The sequence below is a fragment of the Setaria viridis genome, chromosome 4, assembly GCF_005286985.2.
Source record: "Setaria viridis chromosome 4, Setaria_viridis_v4.0, whole genome shotgun sequence".
Classification (NCBI taxonomy): Eukaryota; Viridiplantae; Streptophyta; class Magnoliopsida; order Poales; family Poaceae; genus Setaria; species Setaria viridis.
This window is the reverse complement of record NC_048266.2, coordinates 38,358,357-38,382,863: the sequence shown is the minus strand read 5'-3', so window position 1 is coordinate 38,382,863 and position 24,507 is coordinate 38,358,357. Positions and strand designations below refer to the sequence as shown.

General features: G+C 47.7%; 2 protein-coding genes across 6 annotated transcripts; one reads left to right on the top strand and one right to left on the bottom strand.

The window, feature by feature from the left end:
* Window positions 1–3,112: 3,112 nt before the first annotated feature.
* Window positions 3,113–6,782, bottom strand: LOC117851583 (laccase-15). 3 transcript variants are annotated; one of them, XM_072293346.1, is made up of 5 exons: window positions 6,451–6,782; window positions 6,149–6,300; window positions 5,688–5,935; window positions 5,338–5,583; window positions 5,123–5,263 (listed from the first exon to the last, which is right to left on the bottom strand). In XM_072293346.1, exons 1-4 carry the CDS (start codon window positions 6,559–6,561, stop codon window positions 5,486–5,488), a joined length of 609 nt encoding a protein of 202 aa, XP_072149447.1. In that variant the 5' UTR covers window positions 6,562–6,782; the 3' UTR covers window positions 5,123–5,263; window positions 5,338–5,485. The 3 variants fall into 3 exon arrangements, with proteins under 3 accessions (XP_034589310.1, XP_072149448.1, XP_072149447.1); XM_034733419.2 differs by lacking the exons at window positions 6,149–6,300; window positions 6,451–6,782 and adding an exon at window positions 3,113–4,005 and having other exon boundaries at window positions 4,976–5,583; window positions 5,688–5,828; XM_072293347.1 differs by lacking the exons at window positions 6,149–6,300; window positions 6,451–6,782 and adding an exon at window positions 4,013–4,231 and having other exon boundaries at window positions 4,976–5,583; window positions 5,688–5,828.
* A 1,640-nt stretch (window positions 6,783–8,422) lies between these two features.
* On the top strand, window positions 8,423–23,968 carry LOC117851224 (solute carrier family 40 member 1). Of its 3 annotated transcripts, none has more exons than XM_034733001.2 (9): window positions 8,499–8,639; window positions 9,459–16,007; window positions 20,846–20,996; window positions 21,914–22,110; window positions 22,203–22,640; window positions 22,740–22,911; window positions 23,059–23,307; window positions 23,424–23,567; window positions 23,675–23,968. In XM_034733001.2, the coding sequence occupies exons 2-8, from the start codon at window positions 15,865–15,867 to the stop codon at window positions 23,553–23,555; spliced, it is 1,482 nt and encodes a 493-aa protein (XP_034588892.1). In that variant the 5' UTR covers window positions 8,499–8,639; window positions 9,459–15,864; the 3' UTR covers window positions 23,556–23,567; window positions 23,675–23,968. The 3 variants fall into 3 exon arrangements, with proteins under 3 accessions (XP_034588894.1, XP_034588892.1, XP_034588895.1); XM_034733004.2 differs by lacking the exon at window positions 8,499–8,639 and adding an exon at window positions 16,637–16,731 and having other exon boundaries at window positions 15,878–16,007; window positions 23,424–23,551; XM_034733003.2 differs by lacking the exon at window positions 9,459–16,007 and having other exon boundaries at window positions 8,423–8,639; window positions 23,424–23,551.
* Window positions 23,969–24,507: the final 539 nt, after the last annotated feature.

The window sequence follows — 24,507 nt, the reverse complement described above, 5'->3', positions numbered from 1 at the left end:
CTGTGGTTGTTGCTATACAGCACCATGCCCCTTGTGACATTGTTCAAAGGCCCAAAGGCCGCACACGCGGCTCGCCCAGGCCCAGCTCGCCCACCTGCTCTCTCCTCTCGCCGACACCCTGGGCCCACACGATAGCGCCCCCTCTATTGTTCTTCTTCCTCATCAGTACCACCTCGCCCCCCCCCTCCACATGCGCTGCACGTGCTGCTGCGCTCGCCCCCGCGTCGAGCTGGAGCACACTACCGCTCGCGCCTGCGCGCGCCGTGACGCCCTGCCGCGCCTTTTCCTTTTGCGCTGGCTGCCCCGGCTGCTTGCCACGCCGCCCACGCCTTGCGCCGCCTTATCTCCACCGCCCACGTTGCCAGCACCGCGCCACCAACCCCCTAGGGCGCCGCCGCCACTCCAGAAGCTTCTCCTACCTACCCGCGCTTTAACCCTAGCCGGCCTGGGGCTATAAATAGAGCACCCCTGGTGCCCTCTTCGCCAGGGTGCTGCCCGTTCGCCACCGCTGGGAGTGAGTAGGGAAGAGACGGCCGTGGGAAGAGGAAGGAAGAGAAGGAAGGAGGGAAGAAGGAGAAGGAAGGAGAAGAGGAGGAGGAGAAGAAGGGAAGAGGAGGAGGGCGCCGTCTGTTGGAGCCGCAGCCGCCCGGAGCTCCGTCGCCCGAAGCCATCGCCGCTGCCGCTCGCCACTGAGCCCCATCTTCACCGAGCCTGCGTTGTGAGCCGCCGCCCCTCTTTCCCCGCTCCTTCCGCTTGGTAGAAGTAGCCTAGGCCGCCGCTGCCGCCGCCGCTTGCTGCCTCGCTGCCGGCCTTCGCGAACCCGGGTCTCCGGCGAACCGCGCACCGTCGCGGTCAAGCCGCGGCCGGGAAGCCCCGTGCCTGCGCGCGCCAATGCTGCGCCTGTCGTGCCTCGCTCACCCGCGCCGTGCCGCAGTCCTCCTGCGGTGCTGATGTGGCCGTGGGGCCCACCTGTGGGGCCCACTAGTAGGGCCCACTGACCTGGTTGAGCCCACCGTTGACCAGGTCAATGCTGATGACAGCGTAACACGTGCCACCTCCTTGGGTTGCCACGTGGACCAATCCCGTGCTGACACATGTCCCCTTAATAATTGTTTTCTAAAATTAATTAAATAATTAAATAAACCCTTTAATCTTTAAAATTCATAATTAATTCATTTTAATTCAGAAAATTATGAAACCAGATGCATTAAATTCGTAAAATTGAGCTCGTGCTATTTGTAGCTAGTTTGATGTTATTTGGATCTTCTAAATTTGGCTTTCTTGGAGTTTTTACCTAGATGTAATGCCGTTTAATTTATGTTTCGTCGTATTTCGTTCTGTTCAGACCCGATCTACGACCCGGAAGACCTTTAAGACCCCAACTACGTTGAGGACCCAATTGACTACGGACAAGGTGTCATGTCACTCACAATCATATAGATCCTATGCATGCTTAGTTCCTAACGCTTTACTCACATTGCTTGCTTGATGATGATGGATTGCATAGCCAATGTTTTTAGCCATACCTGGATAATTGTTCATCCTGTTTTCCTTGTTTTACCTACCTTTGTGGACTAGGTACAGATCCCGAGCTAGTCCACTGCTTATTTATCCATATACATGCTTTTGAGTTATGGATGGGCATTTGCCATGGTTTTGATGATGTGATTCCTTGAACACTCTCACGTGTGTTTTGGATGAGTGTGACTCCTCGATGTGTTCTTGGCGGGAGCGAGTCATGGTTGGTATTGAGAAGTGCCTTGCTGGGAGAGAGCTTTCTAGACTCTCTCTATACCACGTACCTGTGGCGGGTACCTTGTTTGTTACTGAGGAGTAGGTGACGTACTGGTACGTAGTAGGTGCTTCGGCATGTACTTGTTGGTAGAGTGCTTGCTCTCAGCCGCTTAAGGACCGAGTTAGTTTACCACTAGCCACAACAGCTACTTTTCGTACTTACTGCTCGCTTACATTTGGGCGGGGTTCAGTCCAAGACTAGTAGTGGATAGTGCTCTGCCTGTAGGCAGATTGGAGGATCGTGTAAGGAGTTGAAGGTGTTGGCCTGCTCGGACCAGACTACACCCCAACGTGGGTATGTTTCACAGCTTCGAGGTCTTCTCTGGTGACGGCGTGCCTAGCATCTGAGGACGGTTCCAAACTCGAGGAAACAGGAGAGAGCTATCCACTTACTAGGGCTCTGGCTGTTAGGTGGGGTTTGGATGGCTAGCTACCATTCAGGCTCCATTTGTGCGGGTACAATTGTACAACCTCTGCAGAGTATATAAATTTATAGCCATAGTCCGTGTCCACTGGTTATGGGGAGGGAGCTCTCACATCGCCTAGCGTGTTTGGGTGCTGGACCTTGGGGTGAATGATCCGGTGTTTTGTGCAGACTTCCTTGTTGAGGTGTTGACCTCGGGATATGTGTTTTGCTTCCTCGATTTGCTACTGCTGCAGCATAAAACTCTACAGCCATATATAGGTTTTACCCATGCATATAGTATGATTCCCCCGTTTCCTTAGCGTTGCTGCTTTTGGGAGTTGACATGGTCTACTCGCTTCTCGGGTAGATGTTGGCTTTTCAGGATCGGAGCCCAACTACGACTTCGGCAACGATGGATGGGAGGACTAGGGATCGTGCTTCGCTCGAGTCGCCTGTGAAGATGGAGTTCGCCATAGCTTCTGTTTCCGCTGCGTAGACGTTTTACCTTTCTTGATTCAATCCTGATAGACTTGTAACGGCATGTGCCGCTGAGATGTACTCGTACTCATATTATCTATGAGGTTATTGTACTCTATTTCTCTCTCTGTTTCTATGTTTGTATGGATTTGTACTATCTGAGATAGGGATTCGCACGTGATAGCCTTCCCAGGACTATCACCGAGGTGCGTAGGCTTGAATTCTCAGAAATGGGAATTCGGGTTTGTTTCACTATCCATTAGGCCGGACCAAAATGCAACCGGTACCGAGTATCGGGACGAATACTCAGTATTGCAGTAGTGAACACGGATCCACTCGATACATTAATTCTCCATCTTAATGGTCAGATCCAACTCCCGATTCAGGTAACCAATCAAGACAATCTAGCACCCGAGCAAGCCTGGCCAAGCTGAGTACAGCAAACCAATCAGCCCTTGATGATGGGACGCGTCACAAGAAGCAGCTCGGGATCCACTTGTCCAATAATCGAGAGGGCCTATACATGGACCACGCAATTCAAGCCCAGTGAGCACTATTAGACATCGTGCATTAAGTAAGTTGTTTTCTGTTCTGCACACGTCTACTGGCCATTTTACAAGTTCAACATATGGTACCTTTCTGAGTGTCCTTTTTGTGGTCTCAGGCATCTGATGATCCACTGCTGGCCACATCACAGCTTGCCTTGGGCTGCTGGTGCGCGTGGAACACGAGTGCCGCCCAGTTGGCGCTAAGACATCCTGCAAGGGTCCCTTTGGTTCATTTGCTGGGCACTGTTTCACCTTCCTGAGCAAGGACAGGCGTTTGGCATCGAGCCAAAAGCTTGCTTTGCCAGCAGGCAAGCTCGCTCAACGCGACAAGGAAAATCTCGCCCGTGCAGGCGAGCCAAATCAGCTCTCCTACACAAGCAAGCATTGCTCGCTGGTGCTGCTCCGTTCTATCCAAGCTGGTAGCTGCATGACTGCGACAGTGCGACCTCCTCCTCATCCAACCCTAGCTCCTCCCTCCCCATGCGCAGAAATGGCGAGCTCGGCGCTAGTGGACCACCAAAAGCAGCCCCTGGTGCCAGTTTGAAGCTTTTCCATGGTGGATTTGCAAGCTTGACATTGCAGAGTGCAGACCAGCAAAGCAAGTCCCCGCTGCTGTTGTGCAGGTATAGGCAAGCTCAGCACTAGCGGCCGACCAAATCGAATACCTACTGCCAACATTGAGGTCGTCTTCACCCGGATTGAGTTTCTGGTTGTTGGATTCGAGTTCCTTGCCGTCACCAGCAGCCATGGCTGTAATGTGCCGTCGATCCCTATCTCTCTCTGCATGACACCAAGAGCCCATTAGTTTTGGATAAAAGCGGAGGGCTGAGACTTAGGGATAAGCAAGGAAACCAATCAGATCAACAAATCTTGACTTGCCTTGCTCGACAAAGCCAGGCAAGCTCGGCTAGGCAAGGCTAGCTTGAGCAAGGATTCCAAACAGGTGCTGGGACAGCTGCCTCTTGCTTCCCCACCATATCAGCAACGATCTCTTTCTTCTAAGGTTCTGTTTGGTTCCATAAGACTAAAATTTAGTTCTTCCTTTTTTATTGGTTTCATGGGACTAAAATTTAGTTCTTCCCTTAGTCCCGAAACTTCCAAACAGAAGGACTAAATGAAGGACTAAGGGGATTAGTCCTCTAGTCCCTTCGGGTGGCTAGAGGGATAAAAGATCCAGAAGGACACCCCTACCCCTTATTATTACCTATTCCCCACCCATCTCGAGCCCTCCCGAACATGTCGTCTCTGCTCATTCTCGCTCACTGCCCTCCCCGCCGCCGCTCTCGCTGCTGCCACCGGCCCCCTCAACTCCCCACGACGGCTATTAAAACTAAGGTATGGAGCATCAAAGCCGTGAACGCCGAGAAGATGGTTCCAAATATTATTTTCGACTACATCTTCACGTGTAACTTCTTGAGCAGCGGTCTAAGTTTCGGCGTACGATTCACGAAGCACAGGATTATCCAAGAAATCTGATCGTGGTGGTGGTGGTGGAAGAGATGTGTCAACTGTTGGGCCGTTCTCTACGATGAATATTGCTGCATGCTTATCGTCAAATGAAATTCATAGTGGCAATGGATGTACCATATCCCTGTACACCACCACGCAAGTGTCATACGATTAGATTTTGATAGCGCTCCTTTAGTGCCACCCTTGATGGGACCGACAAATATTGGTCATATCTAAATTTAAGTCAAACTTAGCAAAATATTCGTAATAAATATAATAGATAATTAAATCTTGTACGCACCAGGATTATCTGTGACAAAGCGGATGGCAGCCCACCCAAGCCTTGGCACTTGCACGGTGTTCCTCACTGGTGGATCTACAAGGTTGTACCTCTCGACATCCCTCGTCGCATTGTAGGTTCCGATCCCCTGAGCAAGCACAAACATATTGTGCCCATGTAGGTGCATTGGGTTGGAATCACTTGACATCAGTGCTGTATTCTGGAACACCACCTCCACTGTTGTGCCATACCGGAATCGCCGTACCACCGTCGCTTGGGACGTTGGCTCTAGCTGCGCCTCCTTGGGGCCTAGCGGGATCAAGGTTTCATCAGTGTAGTTGAATGCCATCGGTGGCCTGTCAGGGAGTACTTGAAATGTATACATGTCGCTGGAGTTGTAGTAGTGCTTTTCGAGCAGTGATGTTTCAACCATGGGGAGCTGGAAGGAGATGTTGTTCATGGTCGAAAGAACTTTGTCCTCGGGACTCGCCATCCTTGTGCAGAATTGGCGGCCATCCCGGCAGACAGTGCCTAGGGCAAGTGTGATGAAAAGGTGCTCATCAGCACGCATTGGTATCTGTAGGTGAGGTGCCTATCGACGTCTTGGAGGTCCGCCTCCCACCACTCCCCTGCCATTGCATGTACCATAGCAACTTAAAAGCCAAATTAAAGCTAGCGTTGTGCCTAAAGCATATCTTATCTTACAACGTAAAAGACCGAACAATTCACGAACCTATAATGATGGGGATCTCCTTATGGGGTTTAGGAAATGGATATGATTCTGCCCCAAGTCTAGGACGGATGATCAAGGCACCGTGCAGGGTTGCCCGAAGGCAGGGGACATGAGCGTGCCACAACAGGGTGCCTTCTTGCCCGGAAACATGGAACCTATAGGTGAAATTGTTGTTGGGTAGGATAGGAAGTTGCGTAAGCATCGGCACACCATCGGCCCAACAGTTCAGCCGCTGCTTCACACCATGCCTACATCACAAAACACAGAGGAGTACTTCGTAATAGATCGCAAAAGGAAAAAAAATGAAACAAAATATACTGATCTTTGTTGCTGAAAACAAAACGGATCACATAGGTGGTGAAAATTGGGTTGACTACTTAAAATGCAATAGCTAGACATTTTGTCTTTCAAATAAAAAAAATCGATTAAGTAATAATCTATACTTTGTACTTGCTCATTACCAGTGGATTGTTATGTTGTAGGGTGACTTGTTGATGACATTAGCAACCACGAAATCCCCTTCTGTGACCTCGATCGCCGGCCCCGGGAGCTGCCCGTTCACCACAGTGGTGAGTACCTCCTTGCACAAGTGCGTCATATCCATCTGGCTTACCTGCATATATACTTATACGTGTTCCAGCAAATCAAGCATGCATATACTGATTCTTGATGTTTTGTAAAATCACAGATGCTGATCGTCAACAGCATACACAGAAGTGGTTAAAGATGGATAGGAAAGCAGTGCAAGATAGCTTGCGCTTACAGTGAAGGTGTGCTCGACAATGGCCGAGGCAGCAGGTTGGGCCTTCATCATGAAGAAGATGACTGCAGCGGCGACTACTGCAGCCGCCATAGGGACGCTCCAGGCCCTCATAGTTCGCAAGTACCTCTGCTTATCTGTAAACTTCCGCTATGTCTGACTATATATAGGATCTTGGTCACTGGTATAGTGGTATTTGTTGGAGTAATAATCATGAGGGAGATCACAAACCATTATTTTTGTACACGTCACTTATTTTCTTTTCTGCACATTCTACAGACAGTTTTACTATATCGTGTACCTTTCTTACTGTCTTTCTTTGGTCTGGATTCTACTGATCAGCTCATAAGCTTGTCCTGGGCTGCTGCTACGCATGCATCACGAGTCTTGTTGGTTGGTCAGCTCATCATAATCCATTGATGTCTGACAGCGAGCTGTTTCCACTGGGCCATAAAAGATCAAGTGGTCCGTGCAGGCGGACCGAGCACCCACCAGCAATCTTGAGCCAGCACAAATGCCGTCTTTGTTGACGGGCAACGTTAGCCACCCGCTAGCACAAATGCTTTCTGTCCTGCCAGGAATATGTATTGAGTTATTTATAATTTCTATTTCCCGCCAGTTTTTAGCCGTCAAATTGAAATATGTATATCCAACTCCATAACAACAAACTTAAATAATAAACAATTCAAATTATTCAAAACTGCATCATACATAATATATAATTCACATTATTAAAAATCCAGCATTTGGAACAGAGCTATTCTTTGCCACGCTAATATTAAAACTACTACACCATCTATGAAGATTTGTGCACTCGTCCACCGTCAACACGCCATTTTTACCGAAGAATGCTCCATCCTCATGACAAATCTCGCATATGATGAACCTCGCCATGTCCCTACAAATGTTGTCGATTTGTTTGTCTTTGAGTTTGGCATCGTGATTGTCGATCCTAGGCATCTGCAGGTATACAGTAAATGAAGATTATGATGTATTGCCATTAGGAAGTTAGCACATGCCAATGTATAAGAGACTTAGGTCTTCAGGGTTCGTCTAGTACCTCCCATTGTTTCTGAGGAACTCGCACACGTAATATCCGCATAGTGCAGTGCTGGGAGGTTGCTTGTGGCACTGCAATTAAATAGAAAAATGATGAGTTGTTATTAATGACAAGTCTAAATTATATGAAAAAACCAAGTTTTATGTTCTTACGAATCTATAATATATTATTTTCATAGCTTTCTTCCTTTTTTGATAGTGCTCCCTGCCTTTTACTATGTAAAGCTTGTACGCACTTTGAGGATATAAAGACAAGAGTTAGTAATACAACTTAGGTGCATAAAATATCAACATTCATTTAAGTACTATCAAGAAATGTCTTATTTTTGTATAATGCCTATCAAATCTTTGTAGCTATCTCTACTAAAGCTGGCTGAGTCGAGGACCACTTCTCCTAGCTTGGGTAAAATAATGATGCAGATCAAGTGATCTTGTTATTCTTTTATCTTTTGTTGCCAGTACCAGGGGTGTTTCTGTGACTCTAAAACTACTCGGTAATTTTGTTGCTCGATGGTAATGAAATTCGGGCAAGATCCTTGGTGGAAAAAGTGGGTTGGTTCATTATTAGTTTATTAAGGACCACAAGAGAACATGCATGAGGAGGGTTGAGCAATTATTGGGCTGGTGAGTGTGAGAGAAGGAGATGAAGTCGTAGTTAATTCCCGGCTTTGCTTTGGTTCGAACGACATGGGTTACTCATCACCAAATTAACAAGGATATAATTATATATAGGCGATTTGCTTGTTTGCGCTTGAGCCTGCTGGCATATCCATCTGCACGGTGGCACGTCGTTCTCTGGCTTCCGCGTGCTCCGCGAGGTCGCTTGCTTGTGAGGGGCCGGCTCTAGCGCTTGCTCAGGCACCTCAAGCCCCTCTACTCTGCACGGGCAGGTATAAAAAGGCCTTCACCTGCTTCCTTTAAAAAAAATTGTAGCCATGTGGCGACTGAAGATCGATGAAGGCAGCGGGCCGTGACTGAGATCGGCGAACGGCTTCCTCGGCAGGCAGGTTTGGGAGTTCGACCATGACGCCGGCACGCCGGAGGAGCGTGCCGAGGTCGAGAGGTTGCGCCAGGACTTCACCCGCCACCGCTTCCAGAGGAGAGAATCTCAGGACCTCCTCCTACGCATGCAGGTGGTTATTACCACTCCATCTACATTTTCCTGTTGTATACACCACACTTCTAATTTTAAAATCTAAGGTGTTTTAGTTTTATCCTAAGTTAAACTTTCTAACGATGGAAAGTTGACGGGAGTGGCACATAAAAGAACCAGAAATTTAAACGATCTCATTGAAGGAAACTTGGTTTGTAAGATGACATATGGAAGGAATTGAAGATTTTTTTATGGCATAAAGAGTAACATGCAGTCAGGGCATTGTCCTTCATATCATTAGAACTCCCACTTAGTAGTTAGTACTACATTCATTTCATTATAATCTGTACACTATCTTGTTAAATAAAAAAATATTAATATTTTAAAAACAAAAATAATTGATGATATTCCTAGTTTTCTGGACCAGTTATCGAACTCCGACCTGACTCGATCTAATCCTTACTAGTGATTTGCGCGCGCCTAGAGCCTAGCGCTTTTATTGATGAGTATACACTACTAGAAACATGAGCATTCATTCTTGACATTAGTACCAGACGACTTTTCATCCGGTACTAACGCGTGAAATTAGTATCGGGTAGAAATTTTCGATCCTCGGAGGTCTTTTAGTACCAGGCAATAACGGTTGGTGTTATTGCCCAGTACTAGAAGGCATGGACCATTTAGTACCGGGAATAACACCAGTACCTCGTGTAGTACCATTTAGTACTGGGCAATAACACCAACCGGTATTAAATGGTGACATTTTGTACTGGGTGGTGTTATTGCCCGGTGCTAAAGGCCTCTCTACGGGTTACTCCAAAAGGAAAGCATATCTAACTCCATCACATATGTTGTGTAGGTGAGATGATAAGGAAAGTTCACACGAAGCTTGAGATCGTTGGTTCAAATCCCACGGACCGCGTACTGGGCATTTTGACCAGTACTGACCAGTATCAGGCGCCTGGTACTAAAGGGTTTAGTGACCGGTACTAAACGTCGTTTGTCCAGTAGTGATAATTCACTATTGGTACATAAAAAAACACACTGATTAAGCTTCATCTTGAGAGTATCATCCCTTTATCACACGGAAATTTAAAGCTTCAGTTCAACAATAAAAATTCGTAAAATAGTGCTCTCGGTATGGTGAAGGACTAATGGGTAACGGCAAAATTTTAACAGTCCAAGAAGTTCTGCCTGCATAGAAGGCTATGTTTTTTAGTTAGTCTATTATGATATACGACAATATGTCGGATTCAATTATTTAGATGCAGTCTAGAGACGAAGTAATTTGTACCTCTTGAACGCACGAAACAATAGCTTTTTATATAGGGGTTTCATTCTGCACGGCAACATGACATCTGCCCCAGCCGAATCTCGCAGCTTCAAAAGCCCAAACATAAGTGAGATCCTTGACAAAGAAAAGAAGATACATGTGCTAAAAGGAACAATTCCAATAGTAAGGACTATTTTTTACCTCGTGATGCGTCACACCGACCTCCGAAGATGAAAATGTGAGGGGATGGCATGAAGACACGAAAATGTTCAACGATCGTATGTTTGGTCATGAAAATATGCGCTATATATAGGTCACGAAGGCTAAAAATGGCCCATGTCGCCACCGGGCGAAAATAGCAAAATTTTTGGAAAACAGCTAGAGAGTTAATCTGGTCAAAATTTGTTAAATCGGCTCAAGAATAGGTGAAAACAGGCTCTGGATGGGCTAGCACGCCACCAGCGAGGAGGGCGGTGGCGGTAGAGGGGAGGAGAAGAAAGGAAGTGTGAGATTTTTTTCTCCATTGTGGAGAAGAATTGGTTGGGGTTGAGAGGGCGTGGAGAAGAAGTGGTTGGGATCGAGAGAGTATTATGCGAACAAGAAACCGACACCTATATTTAAAAGCGCGGGACGATTCCTATTTGGAAATGCGGGATGTATATTTGGAGACGCGGGATGATTTCTTGATAATGTGAGGGCCTTATGATTTCTTGATAATGGGAGGGCCTTATGATTTCTTGATAATGCGAGGGCCTTAATGCAAAATATGTTGAACACTGTGAGTCCACTAGCCATTGGATGGTCATCCAACCGCTAAAAGATTTTAGGCCGACGTGACCATTCTAACCGGCCGTCGAGTCGCTCTGTTTAATACATAGAAAGAATAGGAATAAGGAAGCGTCGGGATGATTTCTTGATAGTGCGAGGACCTTCACCCAAAATATCTAGTAATATATTTGGAAGCGTGGATGATTTCTTGATAATGAGAGGACCTTAATGCAAAATTATTTGGGCACTACTAAGACATAGCCATTAGATAGCCATTGTATAGCAATATATTTGGAAGCGCGGGATGATTTATTGATAATGCGAGATGGACTAAAACTAAAGTTTAGCACTAACTAAAGTTTAGACGTCTAAATTTTAGTTGGCTAAAATTAGCCAATCTTGTTTAGGGCCAGAGCTAACTTTTAGCTAATTTATTGGTAAAAATCCATTCTATCCTTAAGGGGTGGAGGAGAAAATACGCTAAGGTTTTAGAGGAGGGTATTTTTAGTTTTTTATCATTCTTGTTTAAAATTAGCCCCCATTAGATGGATTTGGAGGACTAATAAACTAAAGTTTAGTTGGAAGGTTGTTTAATTTTTAGCCTACTTTTAGCCCCACTATTTGGATCATCAAGAGCTATTTTTTAGCCAACTAAAGTTTAACCTCTGGATCCAAATAGGACCTAAGTTGTGAGCACCCTCCCCTGATCGCGCACAACCCTAGCTCAACCCCATTTCATGTGCGAACTCAGTAGCTGCCATCATATACTCAGTCTTTTGCTGAGTTTAAATTTTCCATTGTGAAATAGACAATCTTCACATTACTTATTGACGCCAAGTCAATTACTGTGACTCACGGAGAGTCCATCTGAAACAAGGACTAGAACTTTTTACTCTCGTTCCACTTCATATACATCTTCAATTTTTTCATATACATCTTCAATTTTTTAAATTGTGTTCTTGCTTGTGTTTTTTGATTCGTATACAAGTATACACCTTCAAGGTGAATCAGAATTGTGAACTGTAGAATTCTCCACCAATCGAAATTATGATATCAATTGAAGATCAAGCCAACAGATACATCAATGTGCATTTATTAGTGTGAAGGCCGAATCGGGGCTAGGGCGCGCACGCGGAAACGCACCGTGGTGCGAGCCTTTGCAGTGTCGTTGCAACTAGAGTCTCAATATATAGTTTCATCACACTGTTACCAAGACTGCTACATCAGTTTTTCAATGAAATGAAACTCTCTCTCTCAATGCAGAGTTTCATTGCACAGTTTCATAGACGGACTGCAGCATTTAATTTTTATAAGATGTTGTGATCAAATGTGCCATAAGAACTTTGTAGCGTCTACAATTTTATCTAAATTTGCCATGAGAACTTTGTAGCCTCTACAATTGTATCTAAATTAAGTATTAGCATAGTACTATGCTGACATATATAGAGTTACACGGTGTAGCGGTTTCACATTCAGATACGAAGAAGTTCCACATTCAGATATGCAGCAGTTTAACATTCAGATATGGATCAGTTTCACATTCAGACTAGAGTGCTCGCTGCCACCCAAACTAAAGCGATAAATGACCAAAATATGCAACCTGACAAACTTAAAAAATCCACTGCCACTCAAATTTTCATCTTCTTATTTCCTACATAGCGCCTTCCATCTTCTGAAGCCTTCCATCATCCCTTTTACTGGCACCTTGCCTCCTGAAAATGGACGGCAATATTTAATAATATGTTCACAAGTAAAATTTTCAAGCACCAGATTTAACTGACATATAATTACCAATTGGACAAAAACAGGGAGTGAAAATGACAAAATAATATTTACTGAATAAAACATCTGAATGGTGAAATAGGAAGATGATAACTACTGATAATACTGACAGGCTAGCATCTACACCAGATGATAGCTAGTGCCAAATTTGTCTGCACTACTTCATGAATAAAAAGAAACATAGGTTTTTCAGTTTAATCAATCTGACTAACCTTACATTTGTGAACCGGATCTACTTGACCCTATACCCGGCCAGCCCATAAATCTGACGAGCAGGGCATCTCAGCTATCCAATTAAGCAATCAAGCAACCCAAACAACACCTTGATTGGGATTTGTTTTCTACTGATGCACAAACTGAACGAGAGGGAAATTACCTAGGATTTGTGGAAGAGGATTGACCTCCGTGGCTGCCAACATGCTGCACTTGGCGGAGGCTGTCATGGTGAAGATTTCAGGTTCACAAATCCCTGATGTGGTGACGCGTGAGTTAGACCTCTCGGTGAAGAAGCCGTCCGTTTGCAGGGGCCGCCGGCCATTCTTCTCTAGGTCCGCCATCGAACGGAGCTGCTGTGCGGCCTACGCCGGCAACGCCGCAGAGACCTACCATAGCCATCGGCCACTCGCGATGAGATTGGAAGGGAGAAGTGAGGCGAGATATGGATTGGAGATTGGCGGGGAGCCTGGCGGGAAAGCTTGCACCACGCGGGAGATCGATAGAATCACAGGAGGAGCTCCACGCTTCGCACGGGATCCCCGCCGCCGCGTCTAGATGAAACGAAGCCTCCCAATGCAGTATCGTCCGGTTTCCAACGTCTTAGGTAATTGGGGCTTGCTCGTTTCATCGTTGTTTTCTCTTTCTTTGTTAATATGGTACCGTATCATCGTTTACATGACACCTTATTTATTATCCATGAAACTACCATTAAAGTCCTGCTTGGATACCTTTGCTAAACTTTAGCAGCTAAAAATTGCTAAACTTTAGTTGCTAAAGTTTAGTTAAGGCTGTTTGGATACTTTTGCTAAACAACATTTAATGAGGTGGATAAAGACCTATTTGTCCTTAATGAATGCTACCAGACAAGCAATAATGAGGAGCAAACGGTATCCACCCCACCTTTTAGCAAGGTTTAGCAACCAAAAATTTGCTAAAGGATTAAAGTTTAGCAACCAAGTTTAGCAAGGGTGTTTGGCAAATTTTTTACTAAAAGTTGCTAAACTTTAGCAAAGGTATCCAAACATCCTTTAAGATTGGCCCTTATATATTTCCAGTATTGTGGAGTGCAGCTTAGCCACTAACTAGAAGCAAGGTTAAGCTTAAATTGTTATCTTCTCTTGTTTGTATGTATGGCCGCATTAGTACCTCGGTCAACACTAGAATCTCCGTGTGTTTCTTCCTCCCTCCCTCTCTCTGCCACATGCGCACCCCTCTTACCGTTTAGAGCACACTTTCAAATTCAAATGGGCATCACCAAGCCTGATGCCCTTGCCTCTACCTCATGCTGTCCCGATGCTGCCGAGCCCGATCTCAACTTGGTACCGCCTCTCAACTGGAGGTCGTCCGAAGCATAGCCACCTTCTGAATGGATGTGTAAGTAAAACAAAAAGAGTCATGGGATAGCTTTTATTTAAATTTTAGGGTGTATATCCTAGTTATGTAGAGGCCGGGAGTGCTTCAAAATCTTTACTTCAGCTCGATGTAACAATTTTAATTAGTAAAATCTCCGCTTAGCGAAAAACAAATTATCATTAAAAATCTAACAAGGCCCGAGGTAACATTTCATTAAATGGGGATAAAAGTTTTTATTAACAAAAATGTTTCTAAGGCCAGTCTCAATGAACAATTTCATTGCACAATTACTAAGGCCGAGAACTTAGTAATTGTGCCCGATTAGTGTCATGGGATGAAATTTCTCTTACATCCAATGAAACTCTTTCTTCTCTCTCGTAATGGTCTTACCAAGTTAGCAAAATTGTTGATATAGCATACAATTTAATGTTCATGAAACTTCTATAAAACCTTACCTAAGGAGGCAAAGGATATTGCTAGAACCAATCCTAAGGAGGCAAAGGACATTGCTAGAACCAATCTGCCCGAGGAAATAAAATGATAAGGCCCAGTAGTAGAAAAATTGAGATCACGGCTCGGCGGCTCGGTGAACCAAAATTGAACGGCCCTGCAAGGCTGCAACCACATTTCACGAGAAGATCCTCTCAAAGACACAAGCGGTGCAGGTGAGCAGCCAGTGCCGGCCTGCCGGGGAACAGGCCCAGCGTGCTGCTGTCCCCACAGCTCCGCCATACCTTCGCCCTGTTGAGTGTCTACGCCTGTTTGTTGGAGAATCTTCACAACAGAGGCTGTTGCGTTCAGGGATTAGTTACCTATGATTGCGGTCTGCGAGTTTGAACATGCATCTTAGTTACCTACTGTGGTGCTAAAAAAAAAACAGTAATCACAAGAGGAATTGAAAGAGTCATAAAAGAAATATGTGTTGCCTCTGCCTGTGAATTTAAGATTCTGAACTCTGAATCCAGCTGCGGAGAATAATGAAGGATACAGTATATCGTCCTAACATTGATCCAGGTATTCATCATTTATCTAACCACCACTGGTTGCAGTACTGAACTTTGGTCAGACGAGCAGAAACCACACTACTTTCCTTTTCTTTCTTCGCCATGAATTGTCATGGTCATCATCCCGTAAATGTAAAACTGCTAACTATAGGATCTTTAGGTAAATCACTATATTATTATAACCTATAATCGACTGGAGCAGATGTTGACTGAAGTTTTGCCACAGCTAGATATGATTATCAAAGTCAAGTATTTATTTTGATTGAAGCTGAAGAGGAGGCAGCAGGAGCAGCGAATCCCTCTGACCAGTACCTCCAAATAAGAATGAGATTAAAAGGAAATGCTGCGCCGATCCTCAATTTATCATATAGTACATCGCTTGCTGGGAGGAAGGTTGGATGGATCCGGGAATCCCAGTGCCGCCACCGCCAGAGGTTTTGGTTCGCAAAAAGCTGGCCGCTGCAAAACGCCACGCGGGGGGTGATGCGAGCATAGCTCTTGTATCTTTCCTGTTGTTCGATGAATGAACGACCTCAGGCGACGTGACGGTTCCAGCGCACGTCACCCTACTCTTTGTATCTTGCGAGTTGGGGACTAGCGCCTGTTGTAAACTGCAAGCCATCGTGCGGTCGCTCCTCGTTTCATGCCGCCTCGTCTGCAAGACTGAACCAAAACAAATCTGTTTCCTTTTTATACGAGACCGATTGGGAAGAGATGGGGGCGTCGTCGGGGTGTGCGTTGCCGCGCTCGTCCGGGTCAGCTGCGCGCAGCGCGTGTCGTCGCGGAAGGAGGAGGGAGTAGTTAATTGAGAGGCCGGAGGATCAGGGTATTCAGGTCAAGGCGAGGGCGCCCCGCCCGCGGCGGCGGACATGGAGGGAGATGCGGCGATCGAGGGCGGCCGGCTCGCGCCTCTTCTCGGAAGCAGCTGCGGATCCTCCGGCTGGCCGGAGCCGGACGGGTCCCTGCTCCGCCGCCTCTACGCCGGCCACGCACTCGCCAGATGGGGCGCCAGGTGCGTTCACTCCGTCATCATCAGTCACGCGTTCCTTCCTTTGCCCGTGTTCTTCTACCCGCGCCTAGCTAGATGATGGGTCATTTTTCTCATGAGATGAATTACGATTTATGACTCGATCAGTTTGTCGTGTTCGTGTAATCAATGGATGAACATGAAACCGCCATCACAAGAATCGGTGGTGGTTCTTGAAATTAAAACTGTTAGGGCTAGTTTGGAAAGCACAAATCTAGCACCCAAGGATTATTCTTAACAATCTCCTAAGCCTTGTGGTGCGAACTGCATATATCAATCAGGCCACTTGGTCTTACCAAGCGGCTTCGTCAGAATGTCGCCCAGCTGTTCTTCGCTCCTGATGAACTCTACCTCGATAGACCTGGTTCAGCAGACTCAGATAATATTTAACTTCAATATGCTTACTCTGTCCATGGAGCACTGGGTTTTTAACCAAAGCAATAGCAGACTTGTTGTCCACCCTCAGCATTGGCACTCTTGGTGCTTATCCTTGCACCTCTGCTAGCACTCTAGCTAGCCACAGTGCACACCTTGCACAAGCAGCACTAGTAGCTGCTATGTATTCTGCCTCACAACTTAACTGTGCCACCACCTTCTGCTTCATCGATTGCCAGGTGATTGGGCTACTGCTGAGGAAGAAAATCACCCCAGTCGTGCTCTTCCTAGCATCGACATCACCAGCGTAATCGTTGTCACTAAATCCTATCAGGTGAGCCTCCTTCTCCTTCTTCTTGCCAAACTAGAGTCCCCAGTTCTTGGTTCCCTCCACATAACGCAGAATGTGCTTCACTGTCATGAGATGATCTTCGCATGGCTCTTCCAGGAATCGGCTTACATACCCAATAGCGAAAGCAAGGTCAGGGCAAGTGTTAACCAGATACCTTAAGCTCCCGACGATTCTCTAGTATGCGGTCGCGTCGACTGGTGGCTCTGAACTGAACTTGCTCAGCTTCAGACGAGTCTCCATGGGCACCTGACAGGGATTGCACCCTGCCATGCCGCTTCTCTCCAGGATCTTGGCGGCATAAGCTCCTTGGCTAAGTGAGATTCAACCCGCACTCTGCTTCACTTCAATGCCGAGGTAGTAGTGAAGTAGGCCAAGGTCGCTCATCTTGAACGCGGCGATGCAGCTGGCGCCAGTGATCACCAGATCATCAACGTACACTTCGACCACAGTGCACACCTTGCACCTCTGCTAGCACTCTAGCTAGCCACAATGCGTGACAAGCAGCACTAGCAGCTGCTATGTATTCTGCCTCACAACTTAACTGTGCCACCACCTTCTGCTTCATCGACTGCCAGGTGACTGGGCAAACTCCACTGCCTGCGCCTTGCCTAACCCTCTTGGCATCTCCCCTGCAGTGGCATGTGGCGATGGCGACGGGGTCGGCTCACCATCTGATGGAGCCTCCCCAGGTGCCTCGACGGAACCCTTAGCCGCCAGAGTCGCCTGGCCCATGATGGAGTATTCCATCGTGAACACATCGTCGTTGCCACCCGTCGCACCGAAGTTGCCGCTCGTGCCCCAGTCCCACTGGGCTTGCTCGTCGAACATGACATCCCATGTCACATGGATGCTCTTGGTGATAGGATTGTAGGAGCGGTACGCCTTTGTTACGTGCTCCTAGCCGACGAAGATCATCTTGCGACCTCAATCCTCCAGCTGCTTTAGGTGAGGCTTTGTGTTGCGGACGTACACGATGCAGTCGAACATCTTGAGGTGGTGCACGACCGGCTTCTTCTCGTGCCAGGCTTCGAATGATGTCATCCCATCCACGCTCTTCGTTGGGCACCTGTTCAGCACATACACTACCGTGCTTACCGCTTCGCCCGAGAACCAGCCGGGCAGCAATTTTGCCTTGAGCATGCTCCTGCTGCCGCCACTACAATCCCGTTCTAGCGCTCCACCACGCCGTTCTGTTGTGGGTTGTAGGGCACGGTGTGTTGATGGTGAATGTCATTCGCCGCACAGTACTCCACGAACTCAATTGAGGTGAATTCACCCCCTCGATCGGTTTGAAGAGCTCTCAGCTTGACTCCGGACTCGCCTTCCACCCATGCCTAGATCTCCTTGATGGCAGCCGCAGCACGATCCTTCGAAGGAATCACGGGTACCCACATGTACCTGCTCAGGTCGTCCACCAGCAACAGGAAGTACTTGTTGCCCCTTGGCGTCACTAACGCGATGGGACTGCATAGGTCCACGTGCACCAGCTCCAGGAGCTACTGCGCATGGTACTCTGCTTGCACCGGGAAGGTGGTGCGCCTCTGCTTGCCCGCCTGGCAAGCTTCGCACACCTGCTCCACTTGGCCGAGCTCTAGCAGCCCTCGAACTAGCTCCTCCTAAGCCAGCTTCCGTAGCGCTGCCACAGTGATGTGGCCAAAACGCTCGTGCCAGCGCCATGCCACCTCATCATCACGTTCGTGCACCGCTAGGCACACCGGCTGTGCCATCTTGATGTGGAGCATGTACAGCCAGTTTGCCGCTCGCGACACCATCGCCAGTAGCTCGCCTCCAGGCTCCCGGATCCTCATGACTCTGGCGTCAATCTTGATCTTGTACCCAACCTCATCAAGCTACCCGATGCTCATGATGTTCGTCGTCAATCGGGGATCAAGTAGACCCCGGCGAACGAGCAAAGCTCACCGTTCTTGCACCCAAATGCGATCATCCCGCAGCCTTTGATCCACACCACCAAATCATCACTGAAATGCACGGTGCCCAGCACTGTCGTGTCCAGCTTCGAGAAGGCATCCCTGGACCTGAACATATCGTTGGTTGCCCCAGTGTCCAGGACCCACATCTCCGCCTCGCGCTCCGCCTCCTCTCCAAGCTGGGCAAAGACCTTCTCCTCCCGGATCTTGATTTGAGACCCGGATCTCGCCTCTGGTGCTTCACATCCACCGCCACCATGTGCCTACCCCACCTACTGTAGTGGCAAGACAGCATGCGGCAACGGGACCATTGTTGAGGAGGTGGCCACCAGTGACCCGATCAGCGCTGCACTGGAGGATTACGGCGGCGGTGGTGGGGGAATGGTTGGGGAGGACCTGAAGAGGAGGAGAGATGCCTCCTCTTCCTCCTGGACCGCATAGGCCTGCTCCCTCTTGGGCTTTGACGGGCATTCACGGGCCCAGTGGCCCAGCTTGTTGCATCTCCTTCACTCATCACCTCGGGGCTTACCAGATGACGACCGGCGTCCACGCCCACGGCCGCGCCCATGTCCTCCTCCTCCGTGGCACCCTGATCCACCATTCATGCCACCGCCGGAGTGGTTCTCCGCCTCCTGCTTCTTCCACTGGGCGTCCCACTCCTCCGTGAGGTAGAGCCGCCCGTCATGCTGCAGCACCCCCGGAGCCTCCTCGAAGGTCTCCTCCACCGCCTTCAGTCACCCCACCTGATCTGAGAGGGTGAGGGTTGACACATCGAGGAGCCTAGTGATCGTGAGAACGATCTGCTTGAGTCACGGTGGAACACTGCGGATGACCTTCTCCACAATCTTGGCCTCCTCGACCCCTACGCCAAGCGTGGCAATCGTTGTCTCCATGCCATTCAGGTGCAACACAAAGTCTTTAATGGTCTCGCCATCGTTGAACGTCACTAGGTCGAATTTCCCGCCGGAGTTGCACTGAGGCAGATTTCTTCATGCGGTCGTTGCTGACCCGCATCTCCGAGATGGTCTTCCAGGCCTCCTTTGTCGTATCCTTGTCGGCGAGGGAGGACACCATCTCCAGTGGCACCGCGCTACAGAGAGTGTCGAGCGCCATCATCTCCTACGCATTGGCGCTGCCATGCTCGACGACATGCCAGAGCGCCCTTGCCTTCAGCTTCACCTTTATCAGTAGTGCCTAGTCGGAGTAATTGGTCTTAGTGAGGGCGGGGTAGCTACTCCTGCCGCCCACCTCACGAATCACCTGCTGGATTACGACATCGTTGCTGGAGGAGCCATCGGCGAGCTTCTTCTCGTCACCCATCAGCACCCCGGTCCAGAAACCGGCTCTGATGCCAATTGTTAGAAACACACTGGAGAAACAACATCGCCGGCAAGCTTGTGGCCAAGACACACACACGAACATAGAGGACTCAATTTGCGCTGTCAACTTGACAACTTTTCTAGAGTCTATTGCATTGCTTAAATAGACAATTACAAGGTAAGAAATTAAACCCTCACAATCAGGCCGGCTATATAATCACTCAATTGCAAATTGCTAAATTAAGCTACTAGCTAAACTAGGAAATCACAAATCTAGCACCCAAGGATTATTCTTAACATCGCAGCCCGCTTCCCTACGTTTTCCACGGGCAAGAAATCCGCGAGGCATCAGGTCGGGAGCGCTTCCCCCGACCCGCTCAACCCGTGATGCCGCTGCCTTCGCTCGCGAGGTGCTGCTGCTTCTACCACCGGGTTCTCCAAATACGAACAGGGATTTGCATGCCGGGGTGGGAATGGCACCCAGGGAATCAAAGCGATAGAAAAATCCCCGCTCGGGGTTCCCTTCCCTAGAATAGCTGCCCCATGTTCCCAAACTGGCCCTTTACTTCAAGGTCCCCGACCGTGAGATCTCGATTGCTGCTCCAAACTCTCTCATTCTTTTTTTGGTTAATCATTCTTATTTCAGAATTTCAACTACATCAGATAGAAGTAGAGTAAATAGATGACAATGGTATCCAAAGATTTGGAGACTGTACTATTGTTGTTGCAGCTACGTGTTACAGTCTCCTGGTTGATTCAGATTAGCCACACGCCACGCATGAATACTGATTCTTAACTGCTAGTAACACAGTAAGATAAGATCATCATTTCATTTTTTATGTTACAAAGGATGTGGGAGTTCTCGGTTGGGCTGTACATGATCCGCATCTGCCCAGGCTCCCTCCTCTTCACAGCGATTTACGGCGTTGTTGAGTCTGCTTCTGTCGCCGTATTTGGCCCAATGGTTGGGATACTCGTCGACAAGCTCACATACCTTCAGGTCAGCTACTATCATCGCCATGTTTTTACTGATAATATACTGGATGAGTAAACAATCAAATGGAGTGTTGGAGAAAGTTTTTTGTGTGTGTTACTATGACATTGCTTGGATTGCGTAGCGGAAAGCAAATGATGCTTCCAAAAGAGCCATTCAATATCAGGAACACACAACCATACTGTAAAAGTAGACAAATGAGTTGTTTTCATTAACATGCATGTGCGCTTGACATTTGAAAGGGATAAAAAAAATCATGTCCTATCTGTTACATAGTTCCTGGCTGAAGAAAAATAACTTAATCTTCCAAAAATATGATTCATATATTGAAAGTAAGGATGGAAAAAAAAGTTGGGTGCAATCAAAATCAATGAATAACAAACTTTCTAACATGTTGTCATAAGTTAAAAATTATTACTAACAAATACTCTCATCATTTTAAGTAAGTATGAAATGTATCCACAACGTTTCAGGTATAGCTTTTACAATTGCTTATTTGAACAAATGAAAAAATTTAACATATTGTTTATTAAATCAAGTTTAATACAACAAAAAGAAGTGGAAATTGCATTATACGCCACGTTGTTTCCCAAGACATGTCAATAGTGTGGCCATGATCTGGTATCCACAGGCTAAAATAAAAGCTCCTATGGGTAGAAAATGGAAGGGGTTGTTAAGAGCCCATGGTTCCAAACCTATGAAAATTTTCGTCAGGTGAAATACAATGAATACCACCTAGACTTGCAGGCCGAAACCAAAATAATTTTCTAGGAAACAGATAAACAACCAAATAATTAGGAAAGAGCCCTAAAAAATATCTGGAAAGAAACTGTGAAATGAGGGGAGGGGCCAGAGTACGAAGAACTTACTACCCTTTCAGGATGTATGATTAAATGGCTCTAAACAAATGTATAACTCTTCAGGTTCTTGGGCTATGGTTGCTAGTCCAAAGCTTATCCTTCATCATCGCTGGAGTCTCGGTGACCGCTCTGCTCATCTACGAGGACCTGAAAGACGCAAATTTCCCAGTATTCATGTCGCTTGTCATTGTTACTAATGTGTCAGGTGCTCTTGCAGCGCTCTCAACTCTTGCTGGCACCATTCTGATCGAGAGAGAATGGTAATATCTCTCAACATCTTCCCTTATCCAATGGGAACCTAGAAATTGAAGTCAATGCAAATGCAGCAACACTTTAATCAGCATTGCCGCAGGGTGGTGGTGATCTCGTGTGGGCACCCTCCATCAGTGCTGACGGGGATCAACTCGGTGATCCGGCGGATCGACCTGAGCTGCAAGCTGCTGGCCCCAGTCTTCTCCGGCATGGTCTTCAGCTTCGTGTCCGCGCAGGCCTCAGCCGTGGCGCTGGCCCTGTGGAACGTCGCCTCGGTGGGGCTGGAGTACTGGCTCTTCGTCTCGGTGTACAACGGCGTGCCCGCCCTCAACGCCGAGAACGGCCGGCAGAGAGCAGCTGATGTGTTATCGTCGTCAGAGGAGATTGCCGCACCTGCCGAGAGGGCGGCAGACTGGAGGACAAGGCTGACGGAGCAGCTCTCGATCATACCCTGCTGGGAGTCGTGGGTGGTGTACGTGAGGCAGGATGTGGCGCTTCCCGGGGTCGCTCTCGCTATCCTCTACTTCACCGTCCTGAGGCAAGCTAACCGAAACACTGCTGAACTCTGAATCTTTGGTTAGTTGGTTACCGAACAACTCGAAGATGACCAATACCTTTGTGAAATGAAATCGTGCAGCTTTGGCACGCTAATGACAGCGACGCTGGACTGGAAGGGCATCCCTGCGTACGTGATCAGTCTGGCGCGGGGCTTCAGCGCCATCGTCGGCATCGGTGCGACGCTGCTGTACCCGATGGTGCACTCGTGGGTGTCCACTCTCCGGACAGGTCTATGGTCCATCTGGATGCAGGTAATTACATTACATACACAGGTGGCCAACTAGCCATGTGCATGTTTTTTTTTTTTTGCGCAAGAAGTCAAGAACACACGGATGTTTGACAAACTGCCAGTAGCTTGGAATTATTGCTGAATATTACTGGCGCGTGCTGTGTGCCAGTGGTGCTGCCTGCTGGTGTGCGTGGGCTCCATCTGGGCGAGCAGCAGCGTGGCGTCGGCGTGGATGCTGATGGCCGGCGTCGCGGCATCGCGCCTGGGGCTCTGGATGTTCGACCTCGCCGTCATGCAGCTGATGCAGGACGGTGTGCCCGAGCACGAGCGGTGCGTGGTGGGCGGGGTGCAGAACTCACTGCAGTCCGTGTTTGACCTCCTCACCTACATCATGGGCATCATCATCTCCGACCCTAGGGTGAGTGCCACTGCCATGAGCTACATACTATTCGCTACACATACACTGCTAGGCATTTGTACTTGACAAAACAACAAGAGAAGAGGAATTAAGATGACCGATCACACGTTGAACAGGATTTCAGCCAGCTGATCGTGCTGTCGTTCTTCCTGGTGACCTGCGCGGCGGCCATGTACACGCTGCACGTCCACCGCGTGCGCAAGCACCTCTTCCACTTGGACAAGATCCTCGCCAGGATCAGCTGGTGAGCGACCTGGCAGGTTGCAGCCATGGAGGCATGGAGTACCTAAATACTCCACCATTGACATTGCTACCGATTTCGTCACTATATCTCACTTGCTTTTATTTTGGCTCCCGTCCAATGCAGGATTTAAGTTTCCTGAACTGATTTGGGCCGGTTGATCAGGACGGTGTTCGCAAAGAATTTGCCCTGCTGCTGGCTAGCTACTGCAAATTGCTGATCTGACACCAGGTTTCGAGACAATCAAAACAGAGTTACTGGCTGGTGTTGTAAACGGTTGTAATGTCCACATGTGCGGTGTGTACAAAGTCGTACGTGTAGCAACCGCGTCGCAAGATTGTGGGGCTTGTTGTACTCACGTGGTAACAATTTTATTTATAGAATTTCCCGTGAATAACAAATTTAGAGAATCAACATGAATCACTGAGCGCATGGTGCCTTTGTGAGTGGCTAAGTGGTTGGCTTTACTCAGTGACAAGCTTTAGGAATAGTTCAGACATTCTGTTAGATATATATTTTTTAAGCAAAATTTTGTTAGATAGGTACCGTGCGTTGCTATGGGCAAACAAAATTGTTGTTGGAAACTAAAACAAGACAAATGGAAAAACGTCATCTTTCCTTCCAAAATCAATTAAAACTCCAGTGATCTTTGTTTTCATAAATATATAGGCAGACATTGTCAATTAAAACAAGACAAATGGAAACAATGGCCGGATTTTGTCTCACAAGTATTATAGGAGCAAAGCACAATAATTCATATGAGGTCTTCTGTAGTAACTTAAATACGGCAATTTGGAAGCTGCACGAGAAATTCATTGCTTGTTTGATTTCTTAAATTGATAGGAAATTCAAACAAACAGGCCCTTAGCTGGGAGAGAGTGCCCTGCGCAGCCAGCGGTGAGAAGCTGCACACCTCTCTAGGGTTGCTGGCCATCCCTTTTATGAGCTCCTCAATTGGC

Coding starts and splice junctions, on each gene's coding strand:
- LOC117851583 (XM_034733419.2), bottom strand. CDS start 5,525: ATGCGTGCTGATGAGCACCTTTTCATCACACTTGCCCTAGGCACTGTC. Junction 4,006..4,975: donor CTTTGTCACAGATAATCCTG/GTGCGTACAAGA, acceptor GGTGTCATGCAG/AGAGAGATAGGGATCGACGG.
- LOC117851224 (XM_034733001.2), top strand. CDS start 15,865: ATGGAGGGAGATGCGGCGATCGAGGGCGGCCGGCTCGCGCCTCTTCTC. Junction 16,008..20,845: donor CTCGCCAGATGGGGCGCCAG/GTGCGTTCACTC, acceptor TATGTTACAAAG/GATGTGGGAGTTCTCGGTTG. Junction 22,912..23,058: donor TATGGTCCATCTGGATGCAG/GTAATTACATTA, acceptor GCTGTGTGCCAG/TGGTGCTGCCTGCTGGTGTG.